Source organism: Homarus americanus, unplaced genomic scaffold (genome assembly GCF_018991925.1).
Source record: "Homarus americanus isolate GMGI-L3 unplaced genomic scaffold, GMGI_Hamer_2.0 scaffold56009, whole genome shotgun sequence".
Taxonomy (NCBI): domain Eukaryota; kingdom Metazoa; phylum Arthropoda; class Malacostraca; order Decapoda; family Nephropidae; genus Homarus; species Homarus americanus.
Window position 1 is genome coordinate 5386428 of NW_024739542.1, and position 18667 is coordinate 5405094.

Consider the following 18667-nt stretch of genomic DNA (forward strand, 5'->3'; position numbering starts at 1 on the left):
TGGTAGCAGAGAGCTCACCTGGTCCTTATTATTTATATTTGAGTAAGGGAGGCAGCCGGAGAACAGCTCATATATGACGATTCCAAAAGCATATACATCACTCTGAGAGGTATACGGGTTCTCATCCTGCATTCTTATCACCTCAGGAGCCATCCAAAGGATTGATCCTGATGGCTGCTGGATTTGTCGTCCACCCTGACATTCTTGGGTCCATCGGCCTCCCTACAAGAAAGAGAAGATGGCAATAAAAACCTGCCAAAAAATTTTAACAGAAAATTGCATCTTCGAAAACAAAAAATCAAAGATAAAAATAGTATGTAAAATGTGGAATTTCCTTAAATTACACAGTTTTTTAAATAGTTTTACTTGTTTAATGGTCACATACTGCATTAATATTCATGCATAATTTTAACAATTCTTTCTGATCAGACAAAACAAGGCAAAGCCATAATTTTTTAATTATATATACTGTACACGAAAGTCTCCGATAACGATGGTTCTTCTAACGACGATTCATATTTAAGACCCTGGTTAATTTAGGACCCAATTGAATTTACACCATTATTTTCTTCATATTTACGACGAAAATAGAATAAAAAATTCAGTAAAATTACATTTTCCCGATGTATTATATAAAAAAAAAACACGCCTTGCACACGGAGGCTGCCGGGCTTGTGAGTGATGCCAGCATCACTAGTATAAACAGTCGCAACTTGGCAGGCCTTTTGTTTTCACGCATCTGAACAGGAAAAGAAGAAAAACCTTCTCAGATTTCTTACAGCATTTCTGCATCCCTATTCAACATGAGCAAGAGAGCATGAATCACTCAAAAGTAATAAATAATGTTGTTAGGAAGGTATCTTGACATCAAATACTATACAGTGTGTATAGTGACCCAGTTGTAAGCTGATTTGCTGAAATCCGGCACACTAATGCATCCTGAGTGAATACCTTCAAATACAGCCTTTTTTTTAAAGTAAAATTACAACCTACATATTGTATTTTTTCTTTATTAGTCAAGATGTTTTATTAATCATGATGAACCATACACCATAAGAGGCTGATCATAAGAGAATATAATACTGAATCAATAAATATAAACCTAACGGATGTGGCAATCCCTGAACAGCACCACCCCCTCCACAGCCTGCTTACAGCAAACCTAATTAGACCGCTGTACAGTAGTCAGTGAACAAATGTTTGTTCTTTTCGTATGTTTTTTCTTTTTAAGTTAATCCATTTCTTAAAAGTTGTTTCCATATTTTTAACCCATTTCTTGAAACCCTCTAGTATCCCTGTTAAATATACTACATAATCTACAAAATATTTCATGTAATTGAGTGTAGGTAACAAGATGTGGCACACTGATACTACTGTATTCATATGAAGGCAGGACTCAGACTCAGAAAGTCCGAGACAGTGAGACACGTTTTTTTCTGGAGAATAGAGGAGCGGTTCAGAGCACACCCAGAGAGTTCGAGAAAAGCGAATTCCGATACATTGCAGTCCGATTTATTGAGGATGTACTGCACATTATGTTTATAGTGCAGAACTGGTATATAAAAGGCAAAAATTAAAATCCACATGTAGCTAAATACTATTAGTTGAATTAAATACCTACAAGACATATATGACAGACTTACCTTGACTGTTGCAAGACCAAAGTCTCCTATCTTGACTGTGTAATCATCATGTAGGAATATGTTATTTGACTTCAAATCTCTGTGAATTATATTCTTTGCATGTAGGTAGCTGAAAATATATAAAAACATTACATATCCTTACATATATCAATTTACTTTAAAATTCAATTAAAAATTTTCTCTCATCTTATCTCACAGCTTAAAATAATGAGAACCAAATTAGGATTAGTCACCTGAAGATTAACCACACCAGCTTATTTCCCGATATAATGGTTGCCCCTCATATTCGAGGATGGCGGGCCCTAGAGCCATCTCGATATGAATTTGCTTAAGGTATAAAAGCTGTTGCCAACACAACCACAACCTAAGTTAACGAGTTGCATGACCCAGTATCAAGGAATAGTCTGAGAAGACAAGACAACTCGCGAATTACACTGGTTAATTATTACTCAAGGACACGATCCGCAAACCAATTAATATCCAGGTTCCCAATTACTGCTGGGTAGACAGAGGCGTAAGGAAACTTGCCCATAATTAAACTCTGCCCGGGAATCGAACTCGCTTGTGATGCATGCATGCTTACCATTACACCACAAGTCGCCTTGATGGTTAAACATCCCAATGATACCTAGGGGGTTAACTTAGGTTAAATTAGGTTCATGCTAAGGTAACTAAACTAAGGTGTCTAATTACCAGGTGATCCCTAAAATTCATGAAAAATAATACTAATAAAAAAATTATATAAAAATGCAAATAAGCATATACTTATTTCAGTAAATACAGTAAATGCTCATGCTTTTGGACTAATTAGGGTAATATGATAGACCAAAAATTTATATATTACAAAACAGGAAAAGGATTCACTCAAATATACATTTTCTCACTTACACAAGGCTACTCATTTAGACATGCACAAGTAACCAGCCAATCCCATGTTCCCAACAGTATCTATGACAAGAAAATGATACATCATAAATGAAAAACCCAAACAATGACCTATCTTTTGTAGTGGAAATTATGAAGAAAATGAGGCAGAGGTTTACTCCATCATACTAGTCTACACCTGTTATTTTTAGCTTAGTTTAAGATGCTTCTTGCTAGATCCATGTACAAGACAACCATTGGAAGCCTTGTCAAAGCACTACAAAAAGTCACAAAAATCATATTTGATAAGTGGGTGGGGGAACTGTGACCGACATGATATACTGTACACGTCATGTACAGAAGAAACAAGCTCATGATAAGATGGTTCCTGCTAAACCCAGACACACAAACAATGCTGGACACCTTTGTTAAGATCTCTGAAGGTGTCCCAAAAATTAAAGAGCAACCTATATAAACCATGGGTAGGCAGTGAAGATGTAAAGACAACAGGTGGCTAGATAGTACAAGCTCACACTAAAATTGGTACAGGGCAACACAAGTGAAGGGTGACACAGATGTAGGTGATATAAGTGAAGGAAGACACAGATGTAGGTGATATAAGTGTAGGGGAAACCGGTGAAGTGTCACACATGTAGGTGAAAGGTGTGCTGACACAGGTGAAGGGTGTCATAGCTGTAGGCGACACAGATGACGGGCGACACAGATGTAGATGATATAAGTGAAGGGTGACACAGATGTAGATGATAAAAGTGAAGGGTGACACAGATGTAGATGATATAAGTGAAGGGTGACACAGATGTAGATGACATAAGTGAAGGGTGACACAGATGTAGATGACATAAGTGAAGGGTGACACAGATGTAGGTGACATAAGTGAAGGGTGACAGATGTAGATGATATAAGTGAAGGGTGACACAGATGTAGATGATATAAGTGAAGGGTGACACAGATGTAGGTGCTACAGATGAAGGGTGACACATACTTCCATACAAAATGTCAAGAGACTTTTTTACAAAAATTTTAATACAGCATCGTCTTGACCTAATTGCCATAAAGTGTCCAAAATAAGATAAATTTTAAGACAGTCACTCTTTAGTTCCATGAGTTTACTGTATTTATTTCTATATCATAAGACATAACCACCAATAAATATTAAAAGAAAACTTTACACTTCACATTCAGCATTTAAAGCAGTCTTAATCAACAGGAAGTATACAATTAACACTTCATATACAGTATTTATTTTTCCTTACCACTGCTAATGCAAACTAAGTGATAAGCCTGGACCAATACTTACTCCATGCCTTGTGATGTCTGTCGGGCAATATCTATAATTCTCATAAGCTCGAATTTAGTCTCCTGAACATGGAGGTGTTTATAGAGGCTGGACCCTTCACACCACTGCGTAACAATTGCCAACTGTTGAGTCTTAACACATCCCATAAACAGCAGAATATTTACATGTCTGAAAAAAGGGCAAAATATTTAACTGACCCCTAACAACAAGATAAACAAATTAAATTCATGTATCAAAGAATTAAATTAAATCCACACTATCAGACACAAAATTCACTACTTTTTAACCATGAGATTTAAAGCAGCTTAATATATTTTGCTTAAAAATAACTTGTTGCTTATTTTAAATTTTCATCATCATGATGAGCAGATATATAAATACTTGTCTGGATGTAGCTAGGCACACAATGCTCATGTTGAATGTTGTGTGACAACAGACCATATCAAATGTAAACAAAACAGACTACAGTTTTACCCCGCTTAACGCGCTTTCACTTAACGCGTTTTCGCATATACGCGGTGCCTTGCCAAAGCTGAACTTTCACTTAACGCGGCATTTTTCATCATATACGCGGTGAGTGTCCGGGATGCTATTTTTAGATTTGCCCCACCCGCCACCCTGCCTGACTGCCTGTTTTAGCTCATAAAATTCATACAAATTACCCGGCCAGAATATAATTTACATTGCTGGAATTCTTATAATTTGGTGATCATTTTGAATATAAACAACATATATTTTGCATTAAACATACAATTTTTAGATAAAAATTTTCTCTAGGTAACTATGTTATCTTTTGTCCAAAATATATGACATTTATATTCAAAATATTCCTGGTCTTACAAGGAATCCAGCAATGTCAATTGTATTATCCTAACTTTAGTTTGAGGTATTATTGATTAAAATTTAGTGGTTTTCCCCCAAGCAGTGTAGTGTGAGAGGGGGAGGGAGTTGAGTCCATTATTTGAATGGACATTAACTTGGCGACTGTATTTCTCTATTTCTCTTAAGTATTAATTGTGTGCATGTACCATCATAAAATTAAGATGTTATTTTTACTACAACATAGGTATGTGCCTTCAAAAAGTGGAGTTTGGGGGTCGGGCCGGTTTCTATTGGAATTAATCCCATATGTTCTGTTGTTCACTTAACACGGGACCCTCTGGGTTCAATTGACCGCGTTAAGTGGGGTACAACTGTACTCCATTGTTTTGTTCTCATCTTATCCGAAGACAGTCCTACTTACCTTGTTTTCTTTAGGACTGATACTTCATTCTTGAAGGCAGAATACTGTGCTGGTGTCGGGTCACGAACATTCAAAGTTTTCACAGCAACAGGACCATGCCAGTGGCCACGATAAACTGTTCCAAAGGACCCAGACCCTATGCGAGGGCCAATCAATATTTCATCTACTGGAATTTCCCAATCCTCTACTGTATCTTTGGATGACTGTCTGACCTGAAATACAGTGGTCAAACCATTGAAATTTTTAAAAAATAAAGAAGAAATACACTTTCCTTAGGATTTACCTTAAAAATTATATCTAGGTAAAACTGCCAATAATTCTGTATCAGAAGTATACAGTACTGTATCCAAATTTTTATATGAATTTCAGAAACTTTCTAATGAGACTTCCAGTGTGTTTATCAAGGTTGTCTCTAAACATCCCACACTCTTCTTCTCTAAGTTCACCATCTTTCTACCTTTCTCACATGCTTATTTTCACCTTCATATATTTCACCATTCATTTTTTCAAAATGCTCACTAAATCTCTAAACTTCTATAAAAAAGAATTCCCTTAACAACCCCAAATCTCATGTAACTGCATCGGTACTCCCCAAATCTGCCTTCTAACTTTAAAGAGTAATTAAATAAATAAAATTTGGTCAGAACTTAAAAGCTATGTAGGTTGTCAAGCACTGAGAAAACTGTACTACTACTTTACTTGATGAGTTAGATAACAATTTAAGCAAATATATCCAAATCAACTTCACAGCAGTCTATACAGTACTCGAACTTCAACATTACACAAACCCATAGTAACACCTATCAATAATAACCATTTGTAAAGCCTACTGATACCAAACATCATTTTCACTTAATGCCATCTTGTCCACATTCCATCCATTCTTAACCCTCTCATGGTCTTGCGTCGCCATGCACTCCTGTGCTGGTGCAACCCTCCTGCTCAGCCATATCTCACACAAAGAGCACCCCTCCTATAAGCAGAAACAGTGAACTGGCCCTATCAACCATCTAACTTCCTCCCACTAGCCTCATGGGCTGGCAGATGCATCTCTAAGGGTGCAATTTGGATCTGCATCACTCTACCCAATGCTCATTAAAATGGAAAAAACCATTCCTGTTACCAACGCAACCTGCCTCAAAAGACAGGAGGGGGGTGAGATTTCCAACCATGGCCAGGAGAACCAGAGGGTTAATAACAACACTTGGTCTACCATACTTCTCCTTATTCACTTATTCTTATTCTTCTCCAACATTTTTGTTTTGTTTTTTCAATACAACACATAAGATCACCTCCCTTAGGTCCAGTTCACCATCACTACTCAATGTATTGTACATAAGCTTATGTTTCCTTTCAGCCATACCATTCCCAATTCTGGAAGCTATTAATTATTTCCCCTTTTATTTTTATTTCTCACTGACAAAGTTCTTCAATTTCTCTAAAATAAACAAGCTAGTAAATATATTTCAAATATACCTCAAAATAAAAATACAGTAAACCCATCAAATATAATTAGCTCCTTCAAAGAATTATTCAATTAAGCTTCAATTCATCAGTTTCAACAATTACTGCAAAAGAGATTAATATTCTGTATAATTACCTACTACAGTACCAAAAGGTAACATTGCTAACCGACTTGGAATAAAATCAATAATGTCTTACCTTCTTGCCTGAAACAGACTCGTCAGCTGATCTAGCTCTGGGCCGCACAGCCCTGAGAGTGTTAGTGGGGGAGGCCTGTGCCGAATGTGAGCCCTGGACCGGTCGAGTGGGACTGCTGGTGGGGCTGGTGGGTGGGGGCGGTGCCAGTACCCCCCCTGGTGTATACCCTGGGGAGGGCATTGCTATATGGGTCATGTGAGTAGGGGGGCTCCAAGCTCCCCTTCCACCATCATGCAGATAGAAGGTTGGTGACCCAAAGAAGTGGACCCCTGCACAGAGCAGATCAACATGGCCGTGTGGACGTGCAGCACAGGCGTACACAGCAGCAACACGTGGTAGGGGAGACATGCACATGCAAATTAGCGACATTCAAACATTTAGGCATTTTCCCCCATAAAACAGCAGAGTATAAGCTAAAAAAAAATTGCAGGGCTCAATTTTGTATAATAAATTTGTGACTTATACTCCCAAACAATGAATCTTCTTCCTATTGCTTCTTCATCATCTATCAAGTCCACTGAATCTTTGTTTACAGTACAGTATAATATTTAAATAAACCTAGAACCTTCAATGCACCACAGCAGGCAACATGGAGGTGCAAACAGCTACAAATGACCTGTAGAAAGCTGTGCTTACAATGACAGAAACAGCACTAGTGTCTCAGCAGTGCACTATTTGCAATCTTTCAATCAACTGAGGACTAAGTAAACATTCAGCTATGATTTAAAATAAAAAATAATCAAAATGATTTAAGCAACAACAGAATACTCAATAGTTTTCATTGTAGCAATAACTTTTGTACATCAGTATTGGGAACACCTAACATCACATTCCAAACTTTATATATATATATATATATATATATATATATATATATATATATATATATATATATATATATATATATATATATATATATATATATATATATATATATATATATATATATATATATATATATATATATATATATATATATATATATATATATATATATATATATATATACTGTACATATGTACATATATACATATATACATATATACACATACATACATACATACATACATACAGTGGGGTATGCTATAACGAACGGATTCTACTACGAATATTCCTATAACGAACATTATTATTTATTTATTTTTTTTTTACTAATTTATTGGTTTTTTTATTACAAGTATTAATGATATTCTTTATTTCAGGGGTTTAGATGCATATTTATGCACTTTTTTACAATTTTATATTATATTTTTCAGTGTTAAGTGGTTGTATTTGGGGGCCTGGAACGGATTAATCCTATAACGAACGAATGCTATAACAAACACGGTTCTAGAACCAATTAGATTCGTTATAGCATACCCCACTGCTATATATAATGTGAACAGATTTTGCATAAAAGTTACTTTCAATGTGACAACTAAGTATCAGAGACTACCTGGTTTATTAATATTCTTCTTGTAGTTTTTAATAATTTATACCCGTTATAAGAGGAGGAATATGGCCATAACCACTAAATTATCAAGGATAAAAACTAACCACGATTCAATTCAGTAAGATGGACACTAAAAGTACAAACACTGGTGGTATAAGTTAGTTGTCCTGCAAGTCATACTTGACCCTAAGGACAAACTCAGCATTAATGTTACTGGATATTTAAGTTGTTTATCATAAAATGAACATGAATATAAATATTTTTTTTTTTCCAACAATAATGATAATTTCTGATATACTGCATGCCGACACATTGAGAATAATTTGGATCATTATAAGACCATCTGGATCATTATGCTGCACTAGCCATTTTCCAGTCAAGTACAGCACTGTTCTACAATAACTTTGACATTGGATTGACTAGTTATTGAAGTTTTGGAAGGTGCTTCAGTAACTAAGGCTGTATCACCCTTAGACTTTGATACTAGTTCTGATGATCCCATATAAACTGGAATCTTCCTTACCCCAAGAATGATTCATCCCTTATGTCTGGTAGATGTTTGTGTGATACTGAATTTCAATCAACTTATAAGCACAAACATCACCCCAAAAAATTCCAACAATGATAATGCAGTTTGGACCTCAAAATCAACAGTACAGTACTGTACAGTAAACCCTTGCTATTTGTTGGTTTGTGATTCGTGATTTTGACTATTGGCGGCAAGCAGATGGTGTGGTGACTAGCTTAGGAGTCTCTCCCACAGAGCAATGAGTCACTCCCATGTGCCTGCAGCATCTCCTCTCCCTTCGTTTGCAATCAACCATTGCCTGCGACACAATGTCTCTTGTGTTGTACTCAAAAGTTTAGTGTTTCTGTGTGAAATCACTAAAATGGCCCCTCAAAGACTGCCCAGTGTCAGTGCTAGTGATGTTAGTGGAGTGAAACTTTTAGAGACCTCAAAGGCAAGAGGAAACAACTACCAATCACGATGTTTTTCAAGAAAGAACCAGCCACTCGCCCAGCTGATTCGTCTCCCTCACCAACTCGGTCAGCTGCTGCCATCGCTCCACCACTCATCTCCCCGCCATGCGCCACCCCAGCATCTGCCTCCCCACCACGTGCCTCTCCACCAACCCTCACTACATCACCCTCTCCCAACAGTGATCCTGATGATCTCCCTATGCTTCAATAACCAGATTTCATCCTACAGTACAGTACACTTCATCAAGCTCCAAACTTCAACATAGAAAGGAGAGTAGTATTGGTGACAAGCTTCTGATACACAGTAGTGCATTAAGGTAGTATAAGTTGCTATTCACGGTTTTGCCAATTCGCGCCATTCCTTGGAATCTAACCACTGTGAATAGCAAGGGTTTACTGTACTGTATTATTCTTTATCCCAGAAGACAGTCCTCATATCCAGTACAATCGGCCTAGGAAACAATGTCACTGTTTTTATTTTGATTCGTTCAAATAGGGGTATCTGGCAACTTGACGGGAGCCAAATATCTCACCACCTAACTTCTTTCTGTCATCCCCTCATACTTTTTGCAGGTAAAAGGCTTCAAAATGCTCCGATATGTCAACAAGTTTCCCCATGTTACGGGCGCGTGGGTGAGTAACATAGGCCCTAGGCTCATGCACTTAGTTCATATTCTGCTATCCTTGTACAAGGTTGTTTCATCCCTCACTGCTGTTTTTGTTTATAATTTGTGTTGTGCATTACTGTACTGGACCAGGAAATAATCAGCCATGAATAAAGTGCTAAAGCAATGTTAAGACATAAATAGTGATTACAGTGTACATTACATTCAGTAAGTGTGCATTACAAGCTCAAGATGACAGCATCTGCTGGTGAGTACAGTTCAGTAGTTTACTGTACATTATTTTGTTTATTTGCAATACACTGTACAAATATATTGTACTGCTTTAACGCTATTCTTAGCTGTTTGTGTCCTGGTACAATAATGTACAATACAAATTGTATACAAAAATTAAGCATGCGAGTTACGCAAGCAGCTAGCACACCAACGCACCCAGCACATAGAGACAGGTCTAACTATGATGCAATCTCTCGGAACTCCTGGAAAAATTTTTCCCACATGTCCAGAACGGATAATTTTTTTCTTTTTAATTTCCTGAAAATGCACCTGATTTTCATCGTCGGAAACTCACTCTAATGCCTGGAATGGAGAGTTTTCCCGGAAATTTTCCAGCTCAAAATCAATTCCACTTGTTCAAGAGTTTTCATAGGGACTGGGTATTCCAGCTAATGGGGAGATTATTTTATTATTTGTTTAAAAAAAAATACAATACCTTCAGAGAATAAATGGAAATTAACTTTCATATTAGTACTAGGGGAAATACAGAAACACTAAACATTTATTTGAGCCTATAGTGTATCGAAAGCTGAAAGCTTTGTTTTATGAATGTTTTCCCGCCTTACGTCATATTCAGTAAAGACTTGGCATAAGTATAGTGAGTATGTCTGTTATTTTAATTCATATTTTTATTTGATACCCATTTCACCTAAATACTATTAACGTCTGATTCTATCTCCTCAAATTATTCCTGAATGCCCGAGCGATAATTTCATACGTCATATTATTTTGTTTAAGTTTTTTTTTTAGTATTTCACAAAATTCCAATACAACTCGAAAAAGTAAAATTTAAAATAAACGAGTCTTGCAATTGCCAGATACCACTTTCTGAGTGAAAGTTTCTGAAAATTGTGACATCATTAATTTGGGTGAATGTACACTACATTTAACTCAAGCTATACCGCAGAAGCAGTTTTCAAGTCAAGATTTAGACCTTTTTATGCTACCATCAACTAGGTTCATTCTTACCCTTAATCCCTTATGTTTTAGTACATGTGAATGATAACCTTCATCCTAGACCTGTTGACCCCATTACAGTTTCAATAAAACTCATCCACTTTATTTGGGGAACATTTGCATCAAATGCGAATTAAATTTTTCTATGTGTTCTTCAGATATGCTCTGAAAACTAACACCATCCCACCCATATTGGGAAATAAGTGCTGAAGATATTGAGAAAATGTGAAAGAAGTTCCCAAAGGCCTGTTGACTTATTAGGAGCAGTGTGGATACAGCACACTAAATACTAAGGTTTCAATACATTAGGAGGCAGTGTGATCCGCACAGCACTCAACCAGCTTTGACTTCCTTAACTGTAAAGCTATATACTCATTCACAGCTGGGTGGATTGGGGGTGCCCCAAACAAGAAACAACTAAAAAGAAACAGGAATAGAATGCTGTTTTTATGCATCCATCTGCACCCCATGAAGATAAATAAGTACAGGTACAGTATTGTACAGTAAATCAAAGAAATAAAAATGTTTAGTTAAATACACCAGAATACATTTTCTGAAAGTAAGAAAGTATTATCTGGTTAGAATAAGTTACCAATCTTGGTACAAGAGTTTGGTTGAGAAAGATGAAACTAAGGGCAAAATGAAACATACTTCCTGAAAATGAGGCAGGAAAAGTAATATTTCATTAAGCAATGAAAAGAGATGGTGGGTACAGTCCTCAAGGCAGAACAACTGCCAAGAATATGGAGGAGAGAAAAATATCTGAGAAATATGGAAGAAATGACATAGTCAGATATAGACACTTGAAAGACTGATGTCAAGTTGAAAAGGTGGGTTGACTAAGGGCACCCTTGACAATGAACCAGCAGGATAGGATGCAAGGCTGTGTCCTTCAGCTGCCACTCCAAGAAAGAATGATAAAATTCAATATAATAACTAAGGAATGATATTAATTAGGAGATTTGCAACAGAATATTTGCATTAACATATTAATTAACTTGAAATGTATATTCCCATATAGATTAATAGATGACAATTCCAGGTTAAAATTTATGATAATACATGTAATGTACTCAAGTTCACATGAGTGTTCTACCTATGAGTCTCACTCCACTTTCATCTACTGCATATGAAATTAAATAAGTGCATTAAATAATGAAGATAACAATGGGAGTCCCTAACTAATTCACAAACAAACATGTCCCACCTTCCAAAAAATTACCGTTTTTTATTAATACCCGTGAAGCTACTTTCACAGTTTATTGAATTATTTTCCAACAAAAGTATATTGGTGGTACAGCAGAAACATGCAGAGCTCTCACCACTGTGTACAGCATCCCATCTCATCTCTCACCAAACCCACATATGTCTCAGTACACAAGGAGCTAGTGTTGTCAACACTGCTCTCAACTGCATTCACTTCCTCAATTGCAAAGTTAGGTACCTATTCACAGCTGAGTCATCAAGGTGCAAACCATCAATCCTTAAGACAGAAAGTGATGCTGTATCCACTTAGCCACCAAATCCTGTTTATGAATTACATTTCATTTTAATGAAAAAAATGTTTAGCAATGAATAAAGCTTAACAGCAGCACAATGCAACATAATACAGATGATCAGTTTTAACAACTGTGCACAACATGCAGAGATAAGATACTAGATAGCATACTTGCAGTTACTTTGTGAGTGCACGACCGTAATAAAAAAATTCTGCTTAAAGATATTTCACTTATTTCAGGAGAGGCAGTTATGGCTGTATTCTTATGATACTAGAGGCTCAATGTTAGTAATAAAAGTATCAAGAATGCTTCGCACAGAGCACCATAAAGCACTTCGTATTCTCACTAATCACAGCCAATGGGAGCATTAGAAAAGTGTAAAAAATTGAGCCCTACAAAACATCCTACTATAATAAATATGTAATCAGAAGCAAACAAAATACATTAAGTGAGAATTAAACTATTATAAAAAAAAGCACATGATAACATTGCCATTAAACACTGTGGGGAAGGAACCAATATTAATATATGAGGACTTTGTTCAACACCATATATGTAAACCGAAAACATTTATAAAACTGACACCTTTTTAAGACAAAATCACATGTAAAAATTTCACAAAACAGATATGGATAAAAGATGAGAAAGATTTGAAAGCCAGAATGTACAAGACAAATTTTAAAAATTACACATAAGGAACATGAGACTTAACATAACATAAACATAGAAGCCTTTACAACTCTTGTGCACACAGTCCAACACAAACAATATTTCAATAATGCAAGCACTTACATAACTGCACTAATCAGAATAAGTCTAAACTGTATTAGTCATCTCTTATGTTCACAGTATAAGAAAAGATGCTTTTAAATACCAGTACCATTAAAAAGAACCACAACAGTTCAAAATTATAAGACTTCCCCATTAAATCTTCCCTACTTGGAATAATACCATTTTGCTCAGTTGGAAACTTAATGTCATAAAACCTCTATTAGCTGTCATCTGTCTTAGGCATAATTTCTACAGAGAAAATATTTTTGGGAGTTGCAGCTCCGAGAAATGATGGAGACTAGTGTTGAGGCTAAGTGGCTTAGTCGTGGGTGGGAAGGTAACATTCCTTAATCCTGACTCCCTATAGTATCTAGCAGCGAAAGAACATAAACTTTTGTGAATATAACCAATGTCAGGCACAAAAAGTCCTTACAATATACAATTAAATTCCCAAATACCGGACAAATAAAGCCAAAGCGATGTCGTTAATCAGACGGAATCCGTTATTCAGATGTCCACAACTGTTAACAAAAATTGCCATGATATTAAACTAACATAGATAGGCTTATTTATGCTCATAATAAATTATTTCAATTAAAATTATTATACTAATGATGTACTTTCAGTAAATTCAGACGTTTTTTATTTAAAGTGTTAATAGATGTACATAACCCACAGGGAAGATTTCTTAAGGTTCCTGAGTCCCTACGTACACATATGAGGCAGGGATGGCCTTGTGTAGTATGAGATAAAGCAGATAATGTGGACATGTACAGTACTGTATACTGTATACAGGTATACTCGAGTACAGATTGAGTTTTCATGATCAAATTTTTATGTAAAAAGTAAAGGATCAACTATATGCACACAGCATATAAAGTTAAAAATAATTAATTTCTGTGGTTTATTTATGGTGAACAATAACTACCTGGGGCATGCTTGAAATAAGGTAACCTTACCAAGCTGTGAGGTATTATGGTTATTTTCAAATCGTAATTTCAGGTAGTATAAAGTATTGCAACTCTTCTTTTTTTCTTTTACTCAGTTACATGCACACACATTCCTACATACATATTGTGAAAAAAAGTAAAAGAAATAATTATCATAAGGGCAAACACATAAGAGGAATAAACATTTCTTTGCAAGCGAATTAGGAGTGTGTGACATGAAGAGGGTGGGGATAGGCTGTGGGGACTGGTGAGCGTGGAGGCGGCGTCCATGCATGGCAGTTGTGTTAAACTTTCATATATCTTTTCCTTAATGGTTTTAGCTGCATTTTTTCATCTAGATTGTATACAAGTGTTGTTTGAAGTAGCCCAATTGAAAATAACATAAGAAAGGTACGTGAAATGGTTTATGAATGCCTTTTTTCTGTATTTTATATAAGTTTTGTATTTGTAATAGTAACACCAGACTCATCACTAAAGCCACATCCCTGTAACCCTCAACCTACCACTCCAGGCCAAGTTGTCAGGTCGTATGTTATGGTTATTTTAAAACTCGTAGTTTCGGTAGATGTGCGTAATTTTCTTCATCTTTTTTTTCTGTTACAAGCACACACAATATAACATACATAATATTTAAAAAATAATAATAATGATAATAATGTAAAAAACGTAAAAGAGAATAAACTTTCTTTGGGTTTTAAAAGTTCACATTGTCTCCAATATGTCTCACATTTGTTACATTATTTTATCTTATTCTTCAGATGAACTAGTAACTGGAGGGAAATTCAGTTTCAGAAATTGTAACACTGTTCATAGCATCAGCTACTGTGGTGGCTATCAAGGGCTCATGGCCAAGACTTGTTGGTGTTGTCTTACTACAAAATTTGTAGTAAGACAATTTAATTATGTCTACGATTATACCTTGTATTCCTCAAAGGCTAGGGTTGAATTATAGGTTGATTTAATAATGAGTAAAAGAGAATAGGTTCCAATCCTTTGTTATTTTGTATTGTTGTGATGCCAGCTGAGCTGGCAGGATCATGTGGTTCTAGCCACATCGCTCCACAACAATAACAATATCCCGGAAGATACAGTACCCAGGTATTTGTTTTAATTTTTACATAATTTTTCCAAGATTTGTATCGTTATTTGGACATGTCGTTACTCAGGTGTCCGGTACTAGGGATGTTAACTGTAGTTGTATTTATTACTGCTGTACTGTAATAAGATAATAAGTAGCAGTTATCAGCACTTCCTAGAGCAGTACATTGTGACTTTGCTGTGACTACTGTATGGTAAATCATCTAAAACAAAACAGTATTGTCTAGTTATATACAATATTGTCATGCAATTGTGCTACACTAGCTATAACCTGTCTTGTCATTGTGCCACAGTAGTTATGTATGATTCTGTAATTGTACAAAAATGAGTAGTATGTCTGTGTGTATTTATCAAGCCAAAACGTACTTAGAATTCATGCAGATATAAAAGCCACGAGTCTTTAATGATTTTGACTATCCTCGCCTCATTTTGTCTAGTACACAGAGGAAGATTAACCCTGTAACTCCCTTGATATATTATTATATTAATAAATTATACAAACCAAAGTCAACTTTATCTGACAGTCAAAGAGCATTACAGACACAAAAACTGAGTGAGAAATTAAATTGCAAGTATATAATGAAATGATAAACTAAGGAATTTTTATGAACCTAAATTTACTTTGACAGTTACAGTGTACACTAATCATTGGCAATAAAACATTATTGTCAGAATACAGTGGTCCTTCGGTTAACGAGCGCCTCGGTTAACGAGATTTCGGTTAACGAGTTACCTTCCATAAGATTCTTAACTTCGGTTAACGAGTTACCTTCCATAAGATTCTTAACTTCGGTTAACGAGCAATCCCTCGATTAACGAGTTTCTTACGAGCCGACCTGAACATGTTTTCGCTTGCATTTGGCGGTCCACCAGCTGTAGTATTAGTCCGCCAATACAGTAATCGGTTCAAGGGCTTAAATTCCTTACCATTTTAGCAAATATCAAGAAGTTTATACTATTCAATAATTTTAAAAGTTCAATATTAAATTTTTTAGTCATTTTAACAATTTTTGAACATAATTGAAGGTAATGAAACTAGTTTTATGCGCGCCATCCAGCCTCTCAACACACCATACAGGCGTCAGTCTTTGTGTCTTTTCAGAGGTGGTAACATCTTGCTTGAGACTCTCTTAAACTAAATGCCTTTTTTCTGTGTTTGCAAGCAAATTATTGGTCATTTTGAAATTTATTTTACATATTGACAATATATAATGCAGTGCAGTGTTGATTTAAAGAAAATAATCTTGAATTACACCAAGAGAACTAAATTTTATGGGTGAAATGGCACCATGGGGTGACTTCTCTTCCACCCCAATGCCTTCTCTTCTCCCTTCTCCTCCACCCCCATTCTAATTCCCATCATCATCATCCAGGAGCCTTCTACATACACACCTCAAAGTAAGTGTACTTTTCTACCTTTTTTGGTGAATTTAGGCAATTTTCAGTGAGCTGGAACCAATTACTGTACCCAAAAACCCATTGAAACAATGGTTTCGGTTCACGAGTTTTTCAGTTAACGAGCAACCTTCTAGAACGGATTGTGCTCGTTAACCGAGGGACCACTGTATGACAAACAAGTGCATTCTCTTTACTTCAAGAATAATTTTTAATTAAACTTGACATGAAATTGGTTGAAGACCATGTGTTTCTTGTACACACGTGTTCAACTGTCAAACAGCAATAGGATTTACTGAAGGCAATTACAATGGTTGGATCACACACACAAAAAAAAACTTTTAACAGTATTTAACTGCAGAAATACCTAAGTAAACTCAAAAAGATGAGCAAAATCATTTCAACAATTTCCAACTAAACAAGCAGGTACAGTATCCCTTTGAATAAGAACCTATGCCAGAGTCTTTGTACGATTTCAGCTGTAATTTGCAACCTAAAAAACAAGATTATATTCAGCTTTGCCCAAGGAGGTGTTTTTAGATGTGTTCTCTCCCTTGGCTGGTCTAACAATCAATTCTCATGGCTCACACCATTCTTCAAAATATATAGTTTTCAATTCCTCATTACCTCCAGCTATCCTTACTTTTTTTTATCTTATCCTATTTCCTGTACCTCCAGCTTTTATTTGTGCTCCTCCTTCACCTCTTGATTATCAATGAAAATCAGAATATTTCATCAGCCTGTGCACAATTACAGGGGTAATTATCAATTTTTGCACATCCATTACTGTTCTGTATTCTTATTTCTTGGCAGGTGTAAATGATCAATGGTTTGATGATCTGGTCACTACACCAACTTGTGAATCAATTATGCAAGTATTTAGACCACTATTGGAGTATCTTTGATCTTGGCTGTGGATATGACCTGTATTACGATGACTGAGGAAGATCCTACTTCTGCCAATCTACAATACTATCAACACAAGAGGAGGTGACATGAGGTACACGGATAGGCAGGGATTCTGATATTTAAGTGAACATTTGTGGAGTACAACCAAGTGGGGCTACACACTAAGTAAAAAGGGGTGAGCATCTTCAGAGAAGGAATAAATTTATTCCTCCCCCACTAGTTTCTTCATATATAACAGAGGCCACCTGTCTCTTACCCCATGAAAATTAAAGGAACAACCCAATATACTTCCATGCCAAAGTCTAAGACACACAGTAAGCTGACAGTTCTAAAATATGTAGAAAATTGACAGATGTTAAAGAACAAAGTACTGTACATTATGGAAATAGCTCAGCCAGTTGAGCTAATAATATGAATCAGGATTCATTAACATATTTTAAAGACAACCCAAAGGAACACCTCTAACCAGTTCAAAGTCAATTTTGCTCATGGTTCTCCAGCAGATAGACTATGAGCAATAATTAATGGACCAAGAGCATTGGTTAAGGAATCATGACCACTAATTAATGGACCATGAGCACTGGTTAAGGGACCATGAGCACTGATTAATGGACCAAGGGCCACTGCAGTAGCTCACACAGCTGACCTATAAAAATAATCCAATGTCCATGACAATACAAATAAAAAAGATCAAAAGTTTCAGGATAAAGTACAGTATACCTGCTAGACATAGTCATAGACACGCATGCACTGAATTCTTACTTCTCACAGCAGATGCAGTTCACAACTGCTGCACTTATGAAAGGTGTTTTTTAAAAACTAATTCTTGGTAAATGTTCCACCATCATGTAAACATTTCAAGATAATAACAACCTGCTTTGAGTGAATAAGGCAGCATACTACAGTATCTATCACTGTAGCGGGATTAGCTGGCTGTCAAGCTAAATGATGGAAATGGTTGCATGCAGAGATCTGAATCATTTTAATCTGTACTCACAAGCATTAGGTTACTTGGTTCATTTTTTTTTTACAATTTTCAAGTCTCA

General features: G+C 35.9%; 1 protein-coding gene across 3 annotated transcripts in view; it reads right to left on the reverse strand.

The window, feature by feature from the left end:
* LOC121874911 (raf homolog serine/threonine-protein kinase Raf-like) overlaps window positions 1-18667 on the reverse strand; it is a 37995-nt gene that overhangs the window by 6239 nt on the left and 13089 nt on the right. Inside the window, exons 8-12 of one of the 3 annotated variants that reach the window (XM_042379254.1) lie at window positions 6731-6885; window positions 5069-5280; window positions 3826-3993; window positions 1644-1752; window positions 19-222 (exon numbers count right to left, since the gene is read on the reverse strand). In XM_042379254.1, the coding sequence (XP_042235188.1) occupies window positions 19-222; window positions 1644-1752; window positions 3826-3993; window positions 5069-5280; window positions 6731-6885 (848 nt within the window). Of the gene's footprint in view, window positions 1-18; window positions 223-1643; window positions 1753-3825; window positions 3994-5068; window positions 5281-6730; window positions 7000-18667 lie in introns of all 3 variants that reach the window. The other 2 variants (XM_042379253.1, XM_042379251.1) reach the window with 2 other exon arrangements.